At 31.3% G+C, this 19,329-nt stretch overlaps 4 protein-coding genes across 4 annotated transcripts; 1 reads left to right on the top strand and 3 right to left on the bottom strand.

Annotated features, from left to right (window-relative positions):
- Positions 1-6,070: 6,070 nt before the first annotated feature.
- LOC120280913 (transcription factor BEE 1-like) lies at positions 6,071-7,383 on the top strand. Its single transcript, XM_039287885.1, has 6 exons — positions 6,071-6,319; positions 6,417-6,536; positions 6,632-6,697; positions 6,771-6,839; positions 6,919-6,996; positions 7,094-7,383. The coding sequence occupies exons 1-6, from the start codon at positions 6,074-6,076 to the stop codon at positions 7,172-7,174; spliced, it is 660 nt and encodes a 219-aa protein (XP_039143819.1). The 5' UTR covers positions 6,071-6,073; the 3' UTR covers positions 7,175-7,383.
- A 168-nt stretch (positions 7,384-7,551) lies between these two features.
- Positions 7,552-9,167, bottom strand: LOC120280910 (endonuclease 2). Its single transcript, XM_039287882.1, has 8 exons — positions 9,033-9,167; positions 8,764-8,938; positions 8,528-8,688; positions 8,334-8,417; positions 8,157-8,249; positions 8,001-8,068; positions 7,853-7,926; positions 7,552-7,751 (listed from the first exon to the last, which is right to left on the bottom strand). The coding sequence occupies exons 1-8, from the start codon at positions 9,141-9,143 to the stop codon at positions 7,654-7,656; spliced, it is 864 nt and encodes a 287-aa protein (XP_039143816.1). The 5' UTR covers positions 9,144-9,167; the 3' UTR covers positions 7,552-7,653.
- Positions 9,168-9,632: 465 nt separating this feature from the next.
- On the bottom strand, positions 9,633-11,904 carry LOC120280912 (protein MAO HUZI 4, chloroplastic). The gene is made up of 6 exons (XM_039287884.1): positions 11,751-11,904; positions 10,611-10,839; positions 10,418-10,518; positions 10,195-10,323; positions 10,037-10,125; positions 9,633-9,930 (listed from the first exon to the last, which is right to left on the bottom strand). Exons 1-6 carry the CDS (start codon positions 11,796-11,798, stop codon positions 9,792-9,794), a joined length of 735 nt encoding a protein of 244 aa, XP_039143818.1. The 5' UTR covers positions 11,799-11,904; the 3' UTR covers positions 9,633-9,791.
- Positions 11,905-12,476: 572 nt separating this feature from the next.
- On the bottom strand, positions 12,477-17,688 carry LOC120280908. The gene is made up of 10 exons (XM_039287881.1): positions 17,190-17,688; positions 16,964-17,095; positions 15,534-15,722; positions 14,211-14,348; positions 14,003-14,124; positions 13,788-13,920; positions 13,586-13,715; positions 13,387-13,466; positions 13,170-13,304; positions 12,477-13,081 (listed from the first exon to the last, which is right to left on the bottom strand). The coding sequence occupies exons 1-10, from the start codon at positions 17,643-17,645 to the stop codon at positions 12,848-12,850; spliced, it is 1,749 nt and encodes a 582-aa protein (XP_039143815.1). The 5' UTR covers positions 17,646-17,688; the 3' UTR covers positions 12,477-12,847.
- Positions 17,689-19,329: the final 1,641 nt, after the last annotated feature.

The following is a 19,329-nucleotide window of genomic DNA, read 5'->3' as shown; positions in this document are numbered from 1 at the left end:
AATAATTTTGATCATTTTTAATAATTTTATAATCATCCACTTCAATTAAATAGTGTCTAGCTAGAAATGGTCTCCTATTTGGAAACTATATCTTTGCTCCAAACAAAGTCATAGTTAGATGATATGTTCTTATTGATATTGAAGACTTGTCAACACTTAAGATAGTGGATGTCTTTTTCTTTATTTTCTTTAATTATTTTTTTATTGAAAAAAAAAGTTTAAATTAGCAAGAATATAAAGTGGAAGTCTTTGTTGCACGTGTTCAAATAATTTAGATGATGTCCTTGATAAGCTCACAAGGGAATCTCAAAAATTATATATAATTTATCAATAGTTTTGAAATCAAATCATACACATGCATAGTTAATTTTTATTAGTGATTGATAGATTCTAACTTTAATTTTGAGAAGCACTTGATAATCATATGAAACTGTTTAATTTGTTTATTTTTTTAAATTGATTGGAAATTAATGCATGCGTGAGAATGGATAAACTTATGGAGTGCTCTTTAATAGTTGTTTGAAAAAGAAGAACACACACATGGTTGGCAATCACTTGTTTAGTTGTTCCTCTCAAGCTTTGATGTACTTCTCCAAAGTCCAAGGCTTATGATTCATGCAACTAGATATATAGATATAAAGCAAGATATATATGTTTGAATTTTTTTATAAGAAATTTAATATATATATATATATATATAATTAAGATAAAACCTTATAAAAGTACTAAAGAATATAGCTATAATAATTAATTAAAAATACAAGAAAAACGGTTAATGTTCTTTTATTTTTATATTGAAATAATGATATAAAATATTTGCATATGTTTTTTAACGGCAAAATAACACACTCCAAACATAATGAACGAATCAAGTTATTTTAATCAATTCTATATTCAATGTACTTTAAAAAACGGAGACTAACCGTAGCATAATTAATTAATTATATGAAATGAGAGAATGATTATGTTCATTCAATTTAAATAAAATATTAATTAGTCTTATATTCAATGTACTTTTAAAAGTGGAGACTAACTATATGAAATGAGGAATAATACTTATACTCAATAAAATTAAATAAAATATGAATCAATGAAATTTAGGAAGTGTTATATATATATATATATATATATATCTATATATATATATATATATATAACTAAAATGTATAAAAACACATTGAGATGGTTAGCAATGGTTTGATGCGTGTAGGATGAAAGTTTGCTAGGATTTCAATTTATTGGTAGGTGTGACATCAATCACTTAGTTGTTTAATTTCCAAAGCAAGTGCTCAAATCAATTGGAAAGAGACAAGCCTCCTCGGATCCATGACTATTAAGAAAGATTGAAGATGATAGTGCCCATCACTCTCTAATCTTTATTTTCTTTTTTCATTAGTTTCTTCTCATTTGTTTTCAAGTCTAAAGCTATAATATATAGGGTTGTATTAATCCTAGGTCATGAGATATATATTGACTATTACACAAAATGTGATCATTATATATGATGAATGCTTCTAAAGTTAGACTTCTTTTGATGTTAATTTGATGCATACAATGTTATGAAATTATATAATTTCCTATTTTAAGATCAAAGTGAAAAAATTTATCCATACATACATTCATAAATACATACATACATAAATTTTAATATGGTATAAATTAAAAAAAAAATTATCATGAGTTAATTAGTATTATCAAATAAGTTTTGACATATATAAGACTTAATTTACCCTAATTTTAGTTAACTCTTGTGATAGAGCTTAAATTACTTAAGCATGTGTTTTCGAGTTTAAATTTTTATGTACTCATAAGGCTTTTAGTAACTCGCTCCAAAAAACTAATAGATCAAAATCTTAAAAAAAAAATTAAAATAAATGATATATGTACTATGACTTTGAAGGGGTTTAGGGGCTTTCCCCTAACAAAGATCATTTGTTTGTATAGAAAACAACAAAAACGCCTCTTGGGTTAGTTATGTATATGTATATATATAAAAATTGGTGCCAATAAGATAGCTTTTTGTGAGGCATCTACACCTTGAATTATTTCATTCATGAGGAGTAGGATGAGAAAAACCTCCCATGTCCAAATATATAATAGAGATATATAGAATTAAAAAAATGACCATTAACTATAATTTAAAATGAACTAAATTTCATAAACTTTATGAAAAAGAATGAAGAGAATATCTTGCAAATCAATCATATTAGTTCCGGTAAATATCCTCTTAAGGCACTTGAATCAGTCTTGATCACAGCTAACCAAATAAAAGTAGGGGTGTTTCAAAGAGTAGGTAAAACTATCAAACTTTATAAATCTAAGTTGAATTTTTAAATTAGTTTATGATTCATAGATTAATGCATGTAAAGAAAACTACTAGTGAATATGATTGGTATCGTAATTAAATAATAGAATGTGAATGGCATCAACTTTCATGTTACAAAAAAGTCATGAATTAAAGCCATTGAATTGCAATGAGTAATGTTATGTTAATTATTTAGAGAGAGATATAAAGAGAGAAAGAGAGAGATGGGTGAAAAGAGCATATTAATTATTTATGTAATCCAAACCATCAATTTGGTAAACGAGACCACCGGCCATTAGAGAGAAAAAAAAAAGTTATCCCTTTTGATTAATGATCTCTTCTTGAAAAGATAACATAAATGGAAGTTGATGTTTCTCATTTGAAAACATGGACTTACTTCTTTTTAATTTGTTTCTAACTCCTAATCATAAGGTCTTATAGACTTCCCTTTTTCAACTTTCAATTAAGCATTAACCATTTAATTAGTGTTCTTAATCATAGTGAGATTCTTGTTAGATGTGGTTATTAACTTTACGTAATCCAATCAATAAACCTTTTCTAGAAGATGTATTTTATATAACACCTTAATGCACAACTGCTTAGGATAGTCCTAGGATGATATTTTATATTTATTCTTTTTAAAACAAGCTCTCTTTATATATATATATATATATATATCAAATTAAGTATTAATTGAGATTGAGAATATTACATATATTTTTAATCAATGATAATCACATATTTATTTCAAATGGTTGGTTGGGTTGGTTTGAATAATGCTTAGGATTATTATTACTAATGAAAAGATATACAACTAGTCAATGTGAACATATTTATGATATATTTCTATTCATATCTTTTTATATACCGGCAATAAAGTATTTATATTCTTTCAAAATTTAAAAGTAAATAGATTTGGAAGAAGATGATTTGTTAAAGTCTAATAATCTTTTTTGGAAGGCCTAATATTTGCATATCTCTATCTATGCATTGAATTTATATGTGTAACAAAATTTGATTCACATTTTGCTTCTAAATTTTTTTTTTTTTTTGTCTCCATATTCACCAATATGCCATTAACAAAAATAATTTGATTTGTTTCTGAAAGAAAATTTTTGAAAATTTAAAATTTACTCAATATTATTCTTATAATTGTATATATCAAAATGATAGGGCTATTTTTATGGAACTTTTATTTTTCAAATAATATCCTATATTTTTTTCAACTTATGAAATGAAAAAGGCTTTAGCTTTTATTTTCGATTTTTTACTCAATATAATAAAAACAGAGAATTTCAACCATTGAATATATATATACACAACATGTTTATTTTTCAAATACTCTCTATAATATTTAAAAGTACTTAAATTGTAATAAAATAAATTAAAACACACACATTTAAAAATCACTCTTATTTCAAGTTCATTAGTTATTAAAAATATTATTTTCTAAGTATGATAGATTATCATTTTTCAAGTCTAAATTTAACAAAATGGGTATAATAACTGCATGTCATTTAATTGTTTTCAATTCTTCACTTATTTTGCATAAAACAATCAAACTTAGTTCTCATTTTTTTTTTCTAATTGAAATTTTCAAGATATTGAATTTAGAATGAGTTAAGTACTAGATTTTTTTTTATAAATATATGTGTATATATATACAGTAAACATTAGCAAATGATGAAAAGTAAGAGAGAGCTTGAAAGTGATGATTCAATGGCGTGATATGAAATTTAGATCATTGTATCACGCACATAACACACATGATTTATTTTTTTAATGCCTTTGATACTATTTAAAAGCTTTTAAAGTGTAATACAATAAAATTAAAAAACACATAGATAGATCATCAAATAAATTAATGCAATCAAACTTAAGTCTCATTTCTAATAATTAAAGTTTTCAAGACATTGATATGGGAACCAAGCAAGTACAAGATTTTTAAATAAATAAATTTAAAATAAGATATATAGGACAAGTTACATTTATGTTATGCTCAAAATTAGTCATGTATTTAATGTTAAATTCATAATAATATAATATGTAAATCAAGAAGTCAGATATGAGATTCAAACATTATATTATTATTATTATTATTATTATTATTATTATTATTATTATTATTATTATTATTAGCATTAGCATACAGAAAATTTCAACTATTGTATCATGTACACACATGATTATTTTTTAAATACCCTCTATACTTAAAAGCTCTTAAATTATAATAAAATAAAATGTTAAAACACACACACACACACACACACACACACACACACACACAATTTAGAAATCCGTCCTTTGATTTCAAATTCATTAGTAATTAGAAATGTTTTTTTCCCAACACCCAAGTAGGATAGATCATCATTTTTCCAAGTTCAAACCTAACCAAAAAAAAAATAAATAAATAATAAATGCATGTCATCAAATTGTTTCCAATTCTTCATTCATTTTGCATAAACCAATCAAACCTAATTCTCATTTTTAATAATTAAATTTTGCAAGACATAGAATTAAAAATGAAACAAGTACTAGCTTTTTAAGATAAATAAATAAATAAAAACAAGATATATACAATAAGTTACATTTATCTTATGCTCAAAATCAGGCATGCATTTCATGTAAAATCTATAGGATGTAAATCAAGAAGTCAAATATGAAATTCAAAAGAAATGCCGGTGAAAAGAAAGAAATTTGATGAGAAACATACCGATTTGCATTAAAATCAACATTTACTACTAAGGCTTTTTAAAACTATCATTGTAAAATCATTTTGTGACCACAAGTTTTCAATTTATGGGAATAAATGCTTACCAAACCTTTTTACCATTTCCATTCATATTTATTGGCACTCTTGAATTTCATCTACTAATTTAACTTATAATAGAAATAATTTTTCTTACTTGAGTGACAAAGAAGTAGGAAATGCCATTTCCAACAAATGAAAGAAATGAAAATTTTAAAAAAACTTTGTCCAATTTTGGAGTAGATAAAAGGGTTTTAAAAAAATTAAATGAGTAAAAATTTTAATAATATTGTATTTGTTCATGGATAAACGAAATTTAAAACAAAGTTCGTGTTCTTATTTAAATTGTCTAAAAAATCAATTATTATATTTTGTTTTAAATTGTATATAATTTTAGTTTGATTCTACCAAAATTATTTGAATGTAATAAACTATTTTTTAATAATCTTCGCGTTTTTTTTAATAAAACCACTCTTTAAATAAAAGAAAAAATACAATAATTTTCATGCATAATAAAGTCATCCCAAATTAACTTCTATAACTTAAACAACAAAAACAAAAGAAAAAAAATGTTTATTTATCCACATGATATTATTAAAGATTGTATAACATTAAAAAAAAACACCAACATCTTCACATCCATATTTTTTTTTAATCAATTAATATTAGACAATCATAAGCAAAGATGTGCTAGATTCATCCAAAGAAAAATAATAATAAAAGAAAATAAACAAAAAGCTCATTCTCTGAACACTAGACAAAAAGACTAACAAGGGTCATGTTGTCTCTTTTTCACTATAGCACCCCACTAGGCCAATCAACAAGGCCAATTAGACCATAACTATTTGGAATGAATCCAAACCCATTGGATATAATCTGAGACCAGGCCCCACATGAATCAAGAACCTTGAATTGCCACGTGTCCTTCTCCTATTAGCTCTCACATTGATGAATTTGTGGTACTCTCACTATAAACATTGTCCATGCTCTTCCACTCACTCACATTTGAGCACATATTCATGTCAACAGATTCATCCTTTTCCTTCATTGACATGGACTCAACCATGGAGCTCATGCACCATTTTGATGAGATCAAGGATAATGTGAGTGATTATAGTTTGCCTCCAGTACCATTTATCGATAATTTATCGGTATTATTTCCGACCGAGAACGAGGAGGACAAGAAAAGGAAAGCCGAGGCTTTACCGGAGACTTTCTCCGGCAACTCTTCCGCTATCACCGATGACAAACACAAGGAGAGAAATGTATGTTATGTTGTTGTGTTTATTATTTTTTGTATTTTATGTTATTATTTTGTGATAAATATAGAGAAAACAATAGTTCTGATACCATATTATTTAGTGCTCGGTGAAAAAAAAGAGAAGGAGAAGCAATTCAAAGGATGATGAGAAGCCAAAGGAAGTTGTTCATGTGAGAGCTAAGAGAGGCCAAGCCACTGACAGCCATAGTTTAGCTGAAAGAGTAATGATTATTAATTAATTAATTAATTAATTAATTAGGCTTTTATATAATACTATTATTTATTCACTAAACAGTGATACTTTATTATGGTTCAGGTGAGGAGAGAGAAGATAAATGAAAGGATGAGATGTTTACAAGACCTTGTTCCTGGTTGCTATAAGGTATGAGATTTAATTAAATTCATAATCAATCAATCAATCAATCAAATTTAATGAAGAAATTAAATTATTTCAGGCAATGGGAATGGCAGTAATGCTTGATGAGATTATAAACTATGTTCAATCACTCCAAAATCAAGTTGAGGTGTGCTCAAAATTCACTGAAACTATTTTGTTTTGTTTTTTTAATAACTTGTGTTTTTAACACTAGAATTTCTGTTTAGTTTCTCTCAATGAAGCTCTCTGCAGCAAGCTCTTTCTATGACTTTAATTTAGACATTGAAGCCATGGCAACACAACAGGTCACTTACCAAATAGTTATAAATAAATAAATATTTATATAATTTTATTTGAAAGATATAATGATGAATTATTGTTCTGTTTTTGCTGTTTTTTCAGGTAAATGATGCATATGAAGCTCAAGAAGGTCATGGGGGATGTACTACAAGCTTTCCTTTCATTCAGCATTGGCCTTTTTGACTCAAAAGGACCACATGCTTTTGCTCTTTTTCCCATGCTTCTAGACACATGTGTGCTTCTTGTTCTTGTGTTGGCCTTCCTACCTTCATGCATAAAATAAATGCATTCTATTGTTTCCAATGATATTAAATTTCTGCAGAAAAAAAAATATATCCAATCCATACAGCTGTATGTTTCCAGCAATGAATTTTGATTTTGATTTTGATTCATTGAACAGTCAAATAGTTTTGTTGATGATTGATGAATTCCTGCAGAAATTTTATCAGAGACACAATAAATCTTATATTTATATTATTATTATTATTTCTCTGTAGATGATATTGATGTTTTGTAATGGAAATGATTGATAATGCATTGGCATTCCATGGATTTGGCCATTGAAAAAAAGTATTGGAATTATATTTTTGCAACTTGGAGACACTACATGCATGAATAAAGCTAAATTTTGGCCCCACAAACATTGGTTCTATATTCATAAACTATTGTCTGAATATTCTGTTGAGTGTTGCTGCTAATCTAACTCCACCTTCAGCTAACCGAAGATTAACAACTGGTAATCTGGATAAAAAATAATCATCTGCATATATATATATATATATATATTAGAACCATTTCTGTTGTCTTTTTTTTTCTGAATTTGATGGCAATAGATGTTTGGATTAATTTTTCTTTCTTTACCGTCTAAAACCGATCCTTCGGTCGCATTTCTGTAAGCCCATTGACATGCTGCAGTGATGCTTTCAGTTGCATACCTATAAATGAAACGATAAAAAAATCGTATTTCTGCTTGAAGTTTATAGTAAGAAATTAGTATAAAGAAGCATACACATCAGGGCAGGATGTTTTGTTGTAACTGCATTTCTGCCATTTCTCCACTTGATCAGACCAGCTTCCCTGTTGAATTTTATATAAATGTTAAAAGAGAAAAATTAATCAGGCTACAATTTATTAATTAAAATCGATTGTTTCTGCAAATTCTTACCGATATGTTTTGTCTAATTGCATTGACAAATTGCTCAACATCAGAATTATAAAATCTCTCTTCTGCTGTCTCAATTATGTCATCATCCCAAACCTGCAGAAAATTCAGCAGAAATCTGATAAAAACAAACACACAACAAATTCATATAATCAAATGAATTTGGCTTTAAAGGTTTACATGGTGGAGAACTTCTTTCTTTGTGTACCAATGAACATCAATTGCATTGCCTCCTTTATCTGATGTAAACCCCACATGCAATGGCTGTTGTTGTTGTTCATTGTACCAAATCACAACTCAATCAAAAGATTTATAATAATAATTATTTTTATAGAAAAAGTACAGTGCTTTTTATGGATGCATAGTTAGCATGCCTGATGAATGTCACCAATGAAATGAGAAAGGAAAAGAAGTGATTCTGTGAGATTATAAGCACTAGAAAAAGAGCTTCCATAAGCCAAAAGTTGATTGGTGTAGTTGTTTATAGCTCCAGAAACACACATCCCTTTATCTCCATTCTCATTCTTACAATCTCCTACTCATAAAAAATTAATATAAAGAAATAGAAAAGTAAAAAACAAAAACAAAGTTAAATGTTAAACTCACTCACTGTCATAATTATAGTTACAGAGGTGATCAGGAGTGTCAATGTAGTGAAGAGGAGATGACCAGGGATACTTGAACTTCACTTTGTCTGCCCAAGAGCATAAGCTACTAAGATCATCGTCGGCGAAGGTCGGCAGGAGTTGTTTTACTGCATTTGCTGCTGATTCAGTTAAGAGATTCTGATAGAGATGAAAACAGAACATGTATTATATATTCTCATCAATGCGAAACTATTAGTTACTCTAATAATTTAAGGTAAAAAAAGGAAGAAACCTGAGCTATTTGGCAAGTGATGAGATGACCATCTACTCCCCAACCATGGCTGAATGATGGAAGACCGAGAAAGAGAAGGATGAGAGTAAGAATATCAATTTTATTGGACATTGTTGCAGAGAAGAACTAGTGTTGTCTTTGTGAATGGAAATATGTAATCAAGTTTATATATATATATATATATATATATATGTAACATATATTAAGTAGAGCATGCGTTACGGCAAAGAAAGAGGAAGAAAGAGAGAAAAGATGGATTGATTTCACACATACAGAAGAAGAAGAAGATTTGTCACGGAGTGGTATAGTTGATTTGTTGATCTTGGTTTCACATTGTAATTTATTAGTTAATCTTATGAATGAAATCAGTAGTAGATAATTAATGACAAGAAAATATTAACTTCAAGAATTAAAGCTATCAAACATGATATTAGACACAATATACCATTAATAGTAAGATGACTAAATCACTGGAACAGTTGTACATTACCACCAAATTTTATAAGTCTGGTGAAATTGCAGAAATATCTTGTCATGAAGATTACAAATAGATTGAGTGGTTGAGTGAGATGAGCATTCATTTGGATAATTGAATTGAAGTTCATCGTATCAAAAATGAACTGGGATGATTTATTGAATTGAAGAAAATGTACAAAAACAATACACCATAAAGATCGGAACAATCAGAACAGTCTAAATTTAAGAAAAAAAAAGAATAACAAGATTGCTGCAAAGTCTATAGATCCACGGATTCATGCTTCAGTGTGATCTTTTCGCCATTTGAGTTATTACCTTGGTGATCACATGAGTGACGATGCCAACGGGACAGAAAAGCAGGCACAACGAAACTGAATGCCTTGTCTCTATTTTGTTCTTCAAGCCGTCGTGAAACACCTGCCTGAAAAACGAAATTTGCATTATAATTGAACATAGTTTCAGTTCAAGTATTAATAATTCACTAAAGACTGGCCGGATATGGGGATTGTAATTCTATGAGTATCAACCTCGCAGCGAAGAGATCGACAGCCAGTAAATGAATCCATGCAGAAGACACAGTCATTTCATTGGAGAACATTCTTGTAATTCCAGGCAACTGCACATAAGAATCGGCACATAAACAAGAAGATAGATGAATGAAAATTCAAAATCGAAAGATACAAACCTCTGGAAGCCAGTATTTGCTTGCAAACATTGCGCGTAAAGTGTCAGGAGTCCACGAAAGGTAAAGAAGGTATGCATAAAGAACACCAAGTAGCACATAAGGCATACTACTCTCCATGGTTCTTCGTGTCTGGATTTCATTAACCAAAAATACAGTCAGATTACTGTAAAAGTTAAAACTTTATATCCTTTGACAGCCTTGGAATCTATGCGAATTAACGTACCAAATCAGTATTAGGCGCCAAAACCATCAAAGTATAGAATGGAAGAACGGCAATGGTGCCCAAAGTGAAGGCACTAGAAGCTATCTGAGAACTCGCCAGCCCTGTGGTTAAGTAATTTGTTCAGAAAAAGTTTAGCAGGAAAAATGTAATGAATTTTTTGATAGAGATTAAAAAGGATAATAAGAAAGATCACATGAAGCTGAAATAATGGGGCCTTTTCGGAGATTGTTCAATCTTGTAACTTTCGGATGAACCATAACTCTCGATCCACCAAGAAAATTCCATTGAATTCTGAGTTTGTTTCCCAAGCCAGCAATTCGCATGCCGATAAACTCATTGTTTGTACTTCTAAAACCAAGCACCTTTTGCTCTTCCATGCTGATAAAAGACTGATGCCGACTGGCGGTCCATGATGGTTTTCTCTACATGAAGATGAACATCAGTTCTAAATACTAAACTTTGCTTCAAACATAAGAATTAAGAATATCATAAACAGAATGAGCAGGTAGTTCTGGATAGGGTGGACAACTCTGTTATTCATGGCCATGGTTGAACTAATAGAACTACCTTTTGATTCAAAAGAGATTACATATCAATTAGTGTTACATGAAGATAAACATCACTTCTGACTTCTGAGCATTATTAAACTACAGTTTGAACTCCTGAATATTAATATGAACATAGAAAACCAAATAACTTCATATGGAATCTTTACATGTTCTGTCATTCATGGTGGTGATTGAATTAATGGAACCACCTATAAATTCAACAAAGAATTCATATAACTGGTGATTGCTCTACAAGAAGATGAACATCAGTTCTAAACATTAAACTTTGCTTCAAACTTCTGAATATCAATATGAACAGAATAACCAGATAATTCCATATAGCATGGTCTATTATGTTATTCATGTTGGTGGTTCCACAACACAGCAAAGCTTTCATCTACTTCTCATTAATACTCCAAATGAAACCACACAGAAATCACAAGCACACAGTAAAGCATATATATATATATATATATAAGACCAGATTTTTCCCCTATAAAGAACAAATTAAGCAAATTCCAAGTGAATTTAACATCAATGAATTCCCAGACAGAAAAACAAGAAACTCCTTCAAAATGAAATATTCCAGAAGCTAGTAAACTACTTTAAAAGACCATCTAAACTACAAGCAAATCCCAAAAACAGGCCCAGAAGCAACAAAACTCAAAATGAAAGAAACTCCTTCCATTATCCACTGAACAAAACCAACACTAACTGTCCCAAGTAATAATGCTTCAACAGTATATGTTTACAGAGGAAGAAAGAGAGATAAGGAAGGAGAGTACCTGAAGAGAGATCCTGGAGGAAGAGGGAGAGCAAAGGAGAAGAGACATGGAAGTGGTGAAAAGGATGGTGGAGGAGCCTGGTGAGCACTAGTAACAAGAAATGAACAAGGAAGGCTTTTTGTGTGAGTACACTGTACAAAGCAACACAACTAAGTGGCCCATTTAAACTTTGAAGAGAATGGTTGACAACAAGACAGGGCACTCACACTAGTCACATGGGAGAGTTGTCTGCCTGAGAAAAGCTTTTTTAGCTAGCTTTTGTATTATTTGTAAAGAAGAACAAGTCTAATAAGATGACTTGTTGTTAATGGATGGGGAAATGAGACTTCTTTTTCATTTAAAAGTACTGGTGTTTTCCCCAGGTGGAATGTTTTCATTAGATAGAGCTTTGAGAGGTTTTAATGCTCTGGGGACAGAGAGTTCTCAATCAGGGTGGGAGAGGTTTGCAATTTAAGGCAACAATTTTGACCGTCTACTGCCGACAAACGCCAAGTGCTATGCGTGTACGCTCAGTCACTAGTTCCCAGATATTGACCAGTTGTTCATTCTTCTGGTTAGATTTATATTTCAATTTATGACAAAATTCTAAATCTCTAAATAAATAACTGAATTCGAATAATTTAACCCCAGCTTGTATTTGGTGCATCCGGCTGGTTTGATTTAATAGTGTAAAAGTAACCAATAATAATATCTTTAAAAAAAAAAAAAAAACAAAGGTATGGTTGATTTGGGGATTTAACACTGCATGTTTGTTTGATTTATCATAACATGGTCGACAGCAAACGAACATTAGCAGTAGATGTGCCACAATTTCAACTCGATGTTCATTAAAAGGAAATTTAAATAACCTTCAAAAACAAAGCCCAAAAAAATAAGAACCATTTTTGTTGCAGAAAATAAAAAGGGAGAAAAACTTGATAGGAGTTGCTGGTAAAAGTTGGTGGCTTTAAAACTTCTCACAGGCTAGTCTGATGACTAATTTCAGTGCCAAAAACAGTGATTCTAACTATCATCATCATCATTGTTGTTGTTGTTGTTGTTGTAGGGATGCACTTCGCATGTTTCCCTGAAAGCAATCACTGTGTTTTTCTTGTAATTCATGGTTGGAAGAACTTCGAGTTCATCTCTAGAATGCTTGATAATATCTCTGGAGGTTCATTCCAGTTGACAAATGCGGCAGCCGCAATTGCCACCGTTAAGATAAGCACCGCACCCTTTCCACAGCTAAACCCGCGCTTTAACCGTCTCAGGATCATGTTACAGTACTTGTCAGCCTCTTTGACAGATGCCTGGCTACTGGCATCTAAAGAACCAGATAGGGCCTCTTCATTCTGCACAATTGATAACAAGTGATCTGGTTGAGATATGGGTAAAAAGACATAACACAGCAATGACAGTGATTTATGGGAGTCAAGTTACCTTGGCTCTCAAGTGATTAAGAGTTTCCTTCAGATGATCCAAAGGAGAGAGTTTCCCCGAGTACACCTTCCATTCATCAGAAAGTTTCCGCAGAACAGCAACACTTTCACTGATATTCTCCAAATATAGTTTTTCCTGAAGACAGTTGTTAATAATAATAGCCATGGAGACAAATAGGAAATACTCGAGAAAAATCAAATGTAACAGAACTGCTTACCCACTGCTTGTAACATTCCGCATTTTGAGCCAAACACCATAAGAAGACATCAGTTGCTTCTTTGGTCAATTCAGGATTGTCTGCAATGTAGGTGTCATTTGATGTCCAGGCATCACAGAGATCTTATGTCAATTGATTATTTCAAAATAAAACATGCAACAAAGTAAATAAGACCCATGGCGATCTGATGCATGCATACCTCCCTGCATCGCTTTAATTGTGTAAGGTAAAAGCTGCTGTGATGCTTGTTTTGTAGTTTTAGTTCCAGGAGAACCAGCCAGAGCCAGCTCTTTAAGGGTGGGATAAACAGCAGTAAACCTATCAGTAGCCTGCAAAATAAATATATGTTAGAGCAAAGAACACAAATAAATTTCCAATGGAGCATTCATGATTGAACCAACCTTGACTCTTGCAGAAGGAGCAGGAAATGCAGATTGCATCAGCAAATCAAGCGCGGAAGGTGGAACCAGGCGCTCTCCCTTTCTCACAGCACCATTCAGTAAGATAGATCTAGCCTTTGGCCCAGACAGGATCCTATAAAGGAAACAAATAAGAAAGTGGCAATAAGAGTTGCAGAACGAGGAATGCAATGGCACCAATACAATCCGGAGCTAACCTCTCAACCAATTGCAAAACCCAGTCACGAAATTGTGGATTAACATTTGACTTTCCACATATTGAAGGAAGCAGAAAATGTGAACACAAATACATTCCAATAACAAGATCTCCCTGAGAAGCCTACATTAAAGACTCATTATCAGTTTGGATGTCACTATATACTCTGTTAAGCTGCGCATGATATGAAAAAAAGGCAAACCACTCACTTGACCTACGCTCCATATAATGATAGGAACCATGTCTTGTCCTTGATACTTTGTGCTCTCTCTTAATTTTGGAGTAATGCTCACAAGTACATCAGGTTTCCTCCTTATTATCATTGCAAGTCCCGCAAAAATTGCAACCTGTAAGTTGTAAATACCTTTTCAGCATTAAGAAAAAGAAAATTCAGCAAATGAGGGAAAACATTAGCATTCCCCCTGCAATAATTAAAGTCATAAATGCTCATGAAAATCAGTCACCGCACCTCATGTTTAGCTAAATGATATGTATCGGTGCCTTAGTTACAATTTTCTGTGCCTAAGATCCAATTTTAATATTACAAGGCATTCATGCCAAGTGTCAATATCTTCACAAATGTTGCCAGATTATAAATCAACTATCTCACACTTCATACAGAAGCAATTAAACTTTTAGCCAATATACATATTACACGACATTTATATGCCATCAAAAATCTTTCAGGTGATCAAACGTTCAGAGATCACAAGAATCTTCTATAATTAACTAGAAAATTTGCAAAACACTGCCCAAGACTGGATATAAGTACTCTGTTAGTGTGAGCAGTATCTGGGACTGATATAGAAGCTGCAGATCCTGCCACCTATAACAAAATTTTCTAGTCTCAGAATTATGGCTATTTACATCCCTGAACCTCAATTTCCCAATACCATCATTGTTTAAAAAAACTAACCATAAGTTAGCATGTCTGATACCTTAACCTGAAGTGCTAGCAAAAATAGCAAACCGAAAACTTTTGGGAAGAGAGGTTGTTACAAATCTAAGCACAGAATGATATTAATCAGGAAGATCTGCAGATCCAAGTAAAATGAACATTAGATATTTTGGAAGGATGGTACATATGGAAACAAATGTAATACATGCAAGTGAAAGATCTTTTAAAGACCTCAGACTAATCACCTCCATATGCATTATGCTTTGATGGAAAAAGCCAAGGCCAAAATCTCCAAAAGTAGGAGGATTTATCATAGATAATCTAAAAAAATGCAAGTGAAAACCAAATAATGAGGAAAGAGTTTGAATAGTTTTAATTCGGCAGTTATAAAGGCATGTCCCACCTTCACATCATTTGAATTTTCATTTCATACATTTCTTGAAGCCAATTAACTATTTGTACCTTCAACTGAATTAAATTTTGAGTATCAGAAAGAAGCAGCAACGAATTATTGCACATCAATGAACAACCATGAGTGATCAGATTGTGATACATAGTCAGGGTTCAGATTAATCTATTTGACTCCACTAGTCATCAAGAAAAAATGAAATCAATAACACTGGCTAAATGTTACCTGAGCCTTTGAAGGCAGCTGTGCCGCAGATTTTTTTGAGCCCTTAGCAGGTACTGATTGACTTGCCAGATCAGCATAGATGACATCCAGGCACCACAAAACAAAACCACCAAGAGCTTCAACAGGCTTTTGAGCAATCCAATCCACCGAGGTTTTATAAACTGCATCAGGTATATGGGACAGGGGAATCTGCTCCAAATATTCAAAACAGGTTAGCTTACAAAGCATAAAATGAATCATGCTTCTAGGTCATCTCAATCACTTGAAAGACAAGTTTATAGGTAGAAGGAACTTTCATGCCCAATGTTATTTTTCACATAAAAATTAAGAATATAGAAGTAGTACGTAAAAAATGAAAAAGCAAAGCAGCTTTAGTTTTATATGAAGCAATTCCTGAAAAACCTTGGCATGCAAAAGGATACTTCTTTCACCATTAGCTTATAAGTCAGTAGTGAAAATCACAATGTGGACATGAGATTAACCGAAAAGAAACATGAAAGGAAAATGTTGCCGGTTAAATGCTAGGTATTCCGAAAGAACTTATCATGCAAAGTTTGTCGTAGGACATCAACTTGTCTACAAGGATTATACATAAAACAACAACCCATTTCACCTCAATTCTTTCTTACCATTATAGCCATCAAAAGCCCCAGCATAAATGTGCTTTATGATCATCAAAAGACAAGGAAAGGAGTAAGCTCAAGTGTTCATCAAGCTGCGTTTGATTTCTCAGTGTAAAGATTATTGAAAAGATAACCTTTTTCCAGATCAGTATGTAGCAATCAACATTAGCTAGAGTTTGACTTGAACAAGACATCTGGAAAGATTCAGAGCAACTTTGAAATTTTAAAAAAGTACAAGTTTTAGATCCAAGAATTACAATTCTATAATGAAAAGACATGAATATACATTGATAACATTTATAATGGGGGTTTCAAAATGCTAACCAGCCTACAGGTGTTTTTCAAATTGAGATAAAAAGGAGAAGTCTCTGGGCACAGATCTGATATACCGCTAATTATCGCAATCCTCATCCAAATCAAGCCAAACATGCAAAATCCATGACCAAAACATAAACAAAAATAAATGCATTCTGAAAGAAAGATTACAGATGATAATGAAATTAATCATTCCCAAAACTGCTAGTGAACAATTTGCAAAGTTGGGCACCATCATCATCACTATCAATCATATGTTTCCATTTTAATATATATATATATATATATAAGAGCAAAGTTGTTAATAAAGTCCTTTTGATAAAAAATAACAACCCCTATCCAGTCCTTCACTATTCCAGCATATTCGTTGAAATTCAATAGTGACATCCAAAGGCATAAATATCCAGCTGATAAAGCAGCTGAACAAAATCAAATTTGAAAAAAATAACAAATCAATCCACTCAAATAAATCGGGGTTCGATCTATACTCACATCGATCTTCGAAACAGGTGATTCCTTGAACATCTTGGTGGGAAACATTGATGCGCTCACAGATGCAAATGCTCGCGCAAAATAATCAGCAAATCTCATCAGCTGGATATCCGTCTGCGATTCATACGAAGCCTGCCTCGAAAACAATCGACCATTAAAAATTCCACAAAAACCAAAAAGCAAAAGAGAGAACCACATGATCAAGATCAAAACACCAAAGCCTCACCGAGACATCAGCAAGGAATACGGCAAGATTCGTAGCATCGATTTTGGACGCGGCTTCCGCAACAGAGACCTTAGGTTTCTTCGGCTTCTTCTGCTTGATCTTCTTCTCATCCTCCACAGCTCTATTCTCCTTCCCACCCTCCCCAGCACTATCATCATCCTCATCAGAATCCACAGCAGCAGCAACGGGTCCAGGGCGCGATCTGGATGGTGCGGCATCGTATTCCTCCGCAGCCGCCTCGATTGCTTTACGGCGTTCAAAGGCGGATCGCTCAACGGAGGCGAAGACATTGGAAGAGACTCCATTGGGTCGGTGATCGGCGGCGGCAGGGGCTGGGTTCGGGCGACGCTGGCGCTTCGCGTATGAGACCTTCTGCCAGCCGTGGTCCGCCGACGAGGTGGCCGACGATGAGGAGTCACCGGCGCCGCTGATGAAGGGATCGGAGAAGGGATCCATGGCGGAGGGTTTGACGGAGAGAGAGAGAGAGAGAGAGAGAGAGAGAGAAGGGTTCTTGAAGATGGAGGATATTAATATTGGACGGTTTGCAAATGGAGAAGGGCATTCCTGTAAATTGAGGAAACATTTGGGGTTTTTTTTTTCTCTTGGCTGATTATTTGTTCATTTTGCCCTCGCACATTAACATAATTACTATCTCGCCATTTGTTTTTTTTTTATTTTAAATTAATTGAGTTTTTGGGTTTTTTTTTTAAGTTTTGGGATTTTTAAAAATAAATAAATAAAATAGCTTGATTTGGTAATACAAAAGGAATATGTGGTGGGGATTGGAATCACTAAGGGGACGTTTGGTTCATGGATTCATGCCTAGGGAGTGGGAATGACATACACTCATGATATTTAAACCCATGTTTGGCAACAAGGAAAGGAGTGAATAGTGGGTTGGCATGGGAATAAGAAGCATGCATGTGGGGCATTTCCAATCCTCCCAAAATTGGGTGGATTTTGACTCCTTGATAATGAAATGACTTTTATACCCCTCATATATAATAATAAATTTATATTAGTTATTTATTTATTTATTTAATAAATAAATAATTGTTAAATTATATTAATTAGTTGAAATAGTTAATTACAATTAAACAAATAAATAACATATTAAAAATATTAAATAACAATAAAACATGTTATATATTTATTAATTAATATAACAAACATTTGTTACATTATATTAATTACTTATAATATTTCATTTTAATTAATTAAAATAAATAATTAAATATATTATAAATACTTAATAATTATAAATCATGCTAATTATTTATTATTTAAAATAACAATTTATTTTAAGTTATATTAATTAGATGAAATATTTAATAACAATAAATTAAAATAGTTAAATATATTAGAAATATTTAATGATAATTATAATAATTATTTACTATTAAATATAAACATTGTTTTGTAAAATATCATCTCATTTGTATAAAAGGGCATAGGTGTAATTATACAATATTTCTCTCTCCTACTTTTTTTTATTCCTAACTCTCAATCCTCCAACCAAACACCTTTATCATTATCCTCCCCTTTTCCCCTATTCTCATTCACACTCCTCCCTTCTTCTCATTCCCCCTCTTCTCATTCCTATTCCGCAATCCAAACAGACCCTAATATTAGAATTTTTTATTAAAAAAATTTACTCCATATAACTGAGGTAAGACCAGTGTGAGCGAAAATGAACCTTAAGAAAATTTATTTATTTCAATCATTTTTATTAAAATTATTAAATAATAATAAATTATAGACCATAAATTAGATGATTAGATAAAATTAATATATTTTAATATTATTATAAATCAATTAAGAAAGGATAAGCTTTATGTTTTAGGGGAAAAATCAAGATTTTCATTATGATTATGTGAATAAAATAATTATAATAAATAAAAATTTTAAATATAATTTATTTAAAAAAATATGATTGTGGTGGGCCCAAGAAAGTATGGGCCTTTGTCTGGATTATAAGATAAATTTTATACAATTTATATTATTATAAATTAATTAAATAAGATAATTTTTATATTTTAAAAAAATGTCAAAATTTTTTAATAATATAGTTATATAAATAAAATAATTATAAAATAACACTATAAATATAAATTTTAATTTAAAAAAAAAGTCGTAAAAA

The sequence above is a fragment of the Dioscorea cayenensis genome, chromosome 17 (genome assembly GCF_009730915.1).
Source record: "Dioscorea cayenensis subsp. rotundata cultivar TDr96_F1 chromosome 17, TDr96_F1_v2_PseudoChromosome.rev07_lg8_w22 25.fasta, whole genome shotgun sequence".
NCBI classification, from domain to species: Eukaryota; Viridiplantae; Streptophyta; class Magnoliopsida; order Dioscoreales; family Dioscoreaceae; genus Dioscorea; species Dioscorea cayenensis.
The sequence above is the reverse complement of the archived record's forward strand: the minus strand, read 5'-3'. Positions and strand labels throughout refer to the sequence as shown.

What these genes read in the sequence shown, in the direction of transcription:
- LOC120280913 (XM_039287885.1), top strand. Translation starts at nt 6,074, where the DNA reads ATGTCAACAGATTCATCCTTTTCCTTCATTGACATGGACTCAACCATG. An exon ending in ACAAACACAAGGAGAGAAAT is followed by an intron (nt 6,320 to 6,416) that starts GTATGTTATGTT and finishes CATATTATTTAG; the next exon opens with TGCTCGGTGAAAAAAAAGAG. An exon ending in AAGCCATGGCAACACAACAG is followed by an intron (nt 6,997 to 7,093) that starts GTCACTTACCAA and finishes CTGTTTTTTCAG; the next exon opens with GTAAATGATGCATATGAAGC.
- LOC120280910 (XM_039287882.1), bottom strand. Translation starts at nt 9,143, where the DNA reads ATGTCCAATAAAATTGATATTCTTACTCTCATCCTTCTCTTTCTCGGT. An exon ending in CAATTAGACAAAACATATCG is followed by an intron (nt 8,069 to 8,156) that starts GTAAGAATTTGC and finishes AAAATTCAACAG; the next exon opens with GGAAGCTGGTCTGATCAAGT. An exon ending in AAAACATCCTGCCCTGATGT is followed by an intron (nt 7,927 to 8,000) that starts GTATGCTTCTTT and finishes TTTCATTTATAG; the next exon opens with GTATGCAACTGAAAGCATCA.
- LOC120280912 (XM_039287884.1), bottom strand. Translation starts at nt 11,798, where the DNA reads ATGTCTCTTCTCCTTTGCTCTCCCTCTTCCTCCAGGATCTCTCTTCAG. An exon ending in CCTCCAGGATCTCTCTTCAG is followed by an intron (nt 10,840 to 11,750) that starts GTACTCTCCTTC and finishes ATCTTCATGTAG; the next exon opens with AGAAAACCATCATGGACCGC. An exon ending in GTCGATCTCTTCGCTGCGAG is followed by an intron (nt 9,931 to 10,036) that starts GTTGATACTCAT and finishes TTCGTTTTTCAG; the next exon opens with GCAGGTGTTTCACGACGGCT.
- LOC120280908 (XM_039287881.1), bottom strand. Translation starts at nt 17,645, where the DNA reads ATGGATCCCTTCTCCGATCCCTTCATCAGCGGCGCCGGTGACTCCTCA. An exon ending in AGCTGCCTTCAAAGGCTCAG is followed by an intron (nt 14,349 to 15,533) that starts GTAACATTTAGC and finishes TACAACTTACAG; the next exon opens with GTTGCAATTTTTGCGGGACT. An exon ending in CTCCTTCTGCAAGAGTCAAG is followed by an intron (nt 13,716 to 13,787) that starts GTTGGTTCAATC and finishes TTTATTTTGCAG; the next exon opens with GCTACTGATAGGTTTACTGC.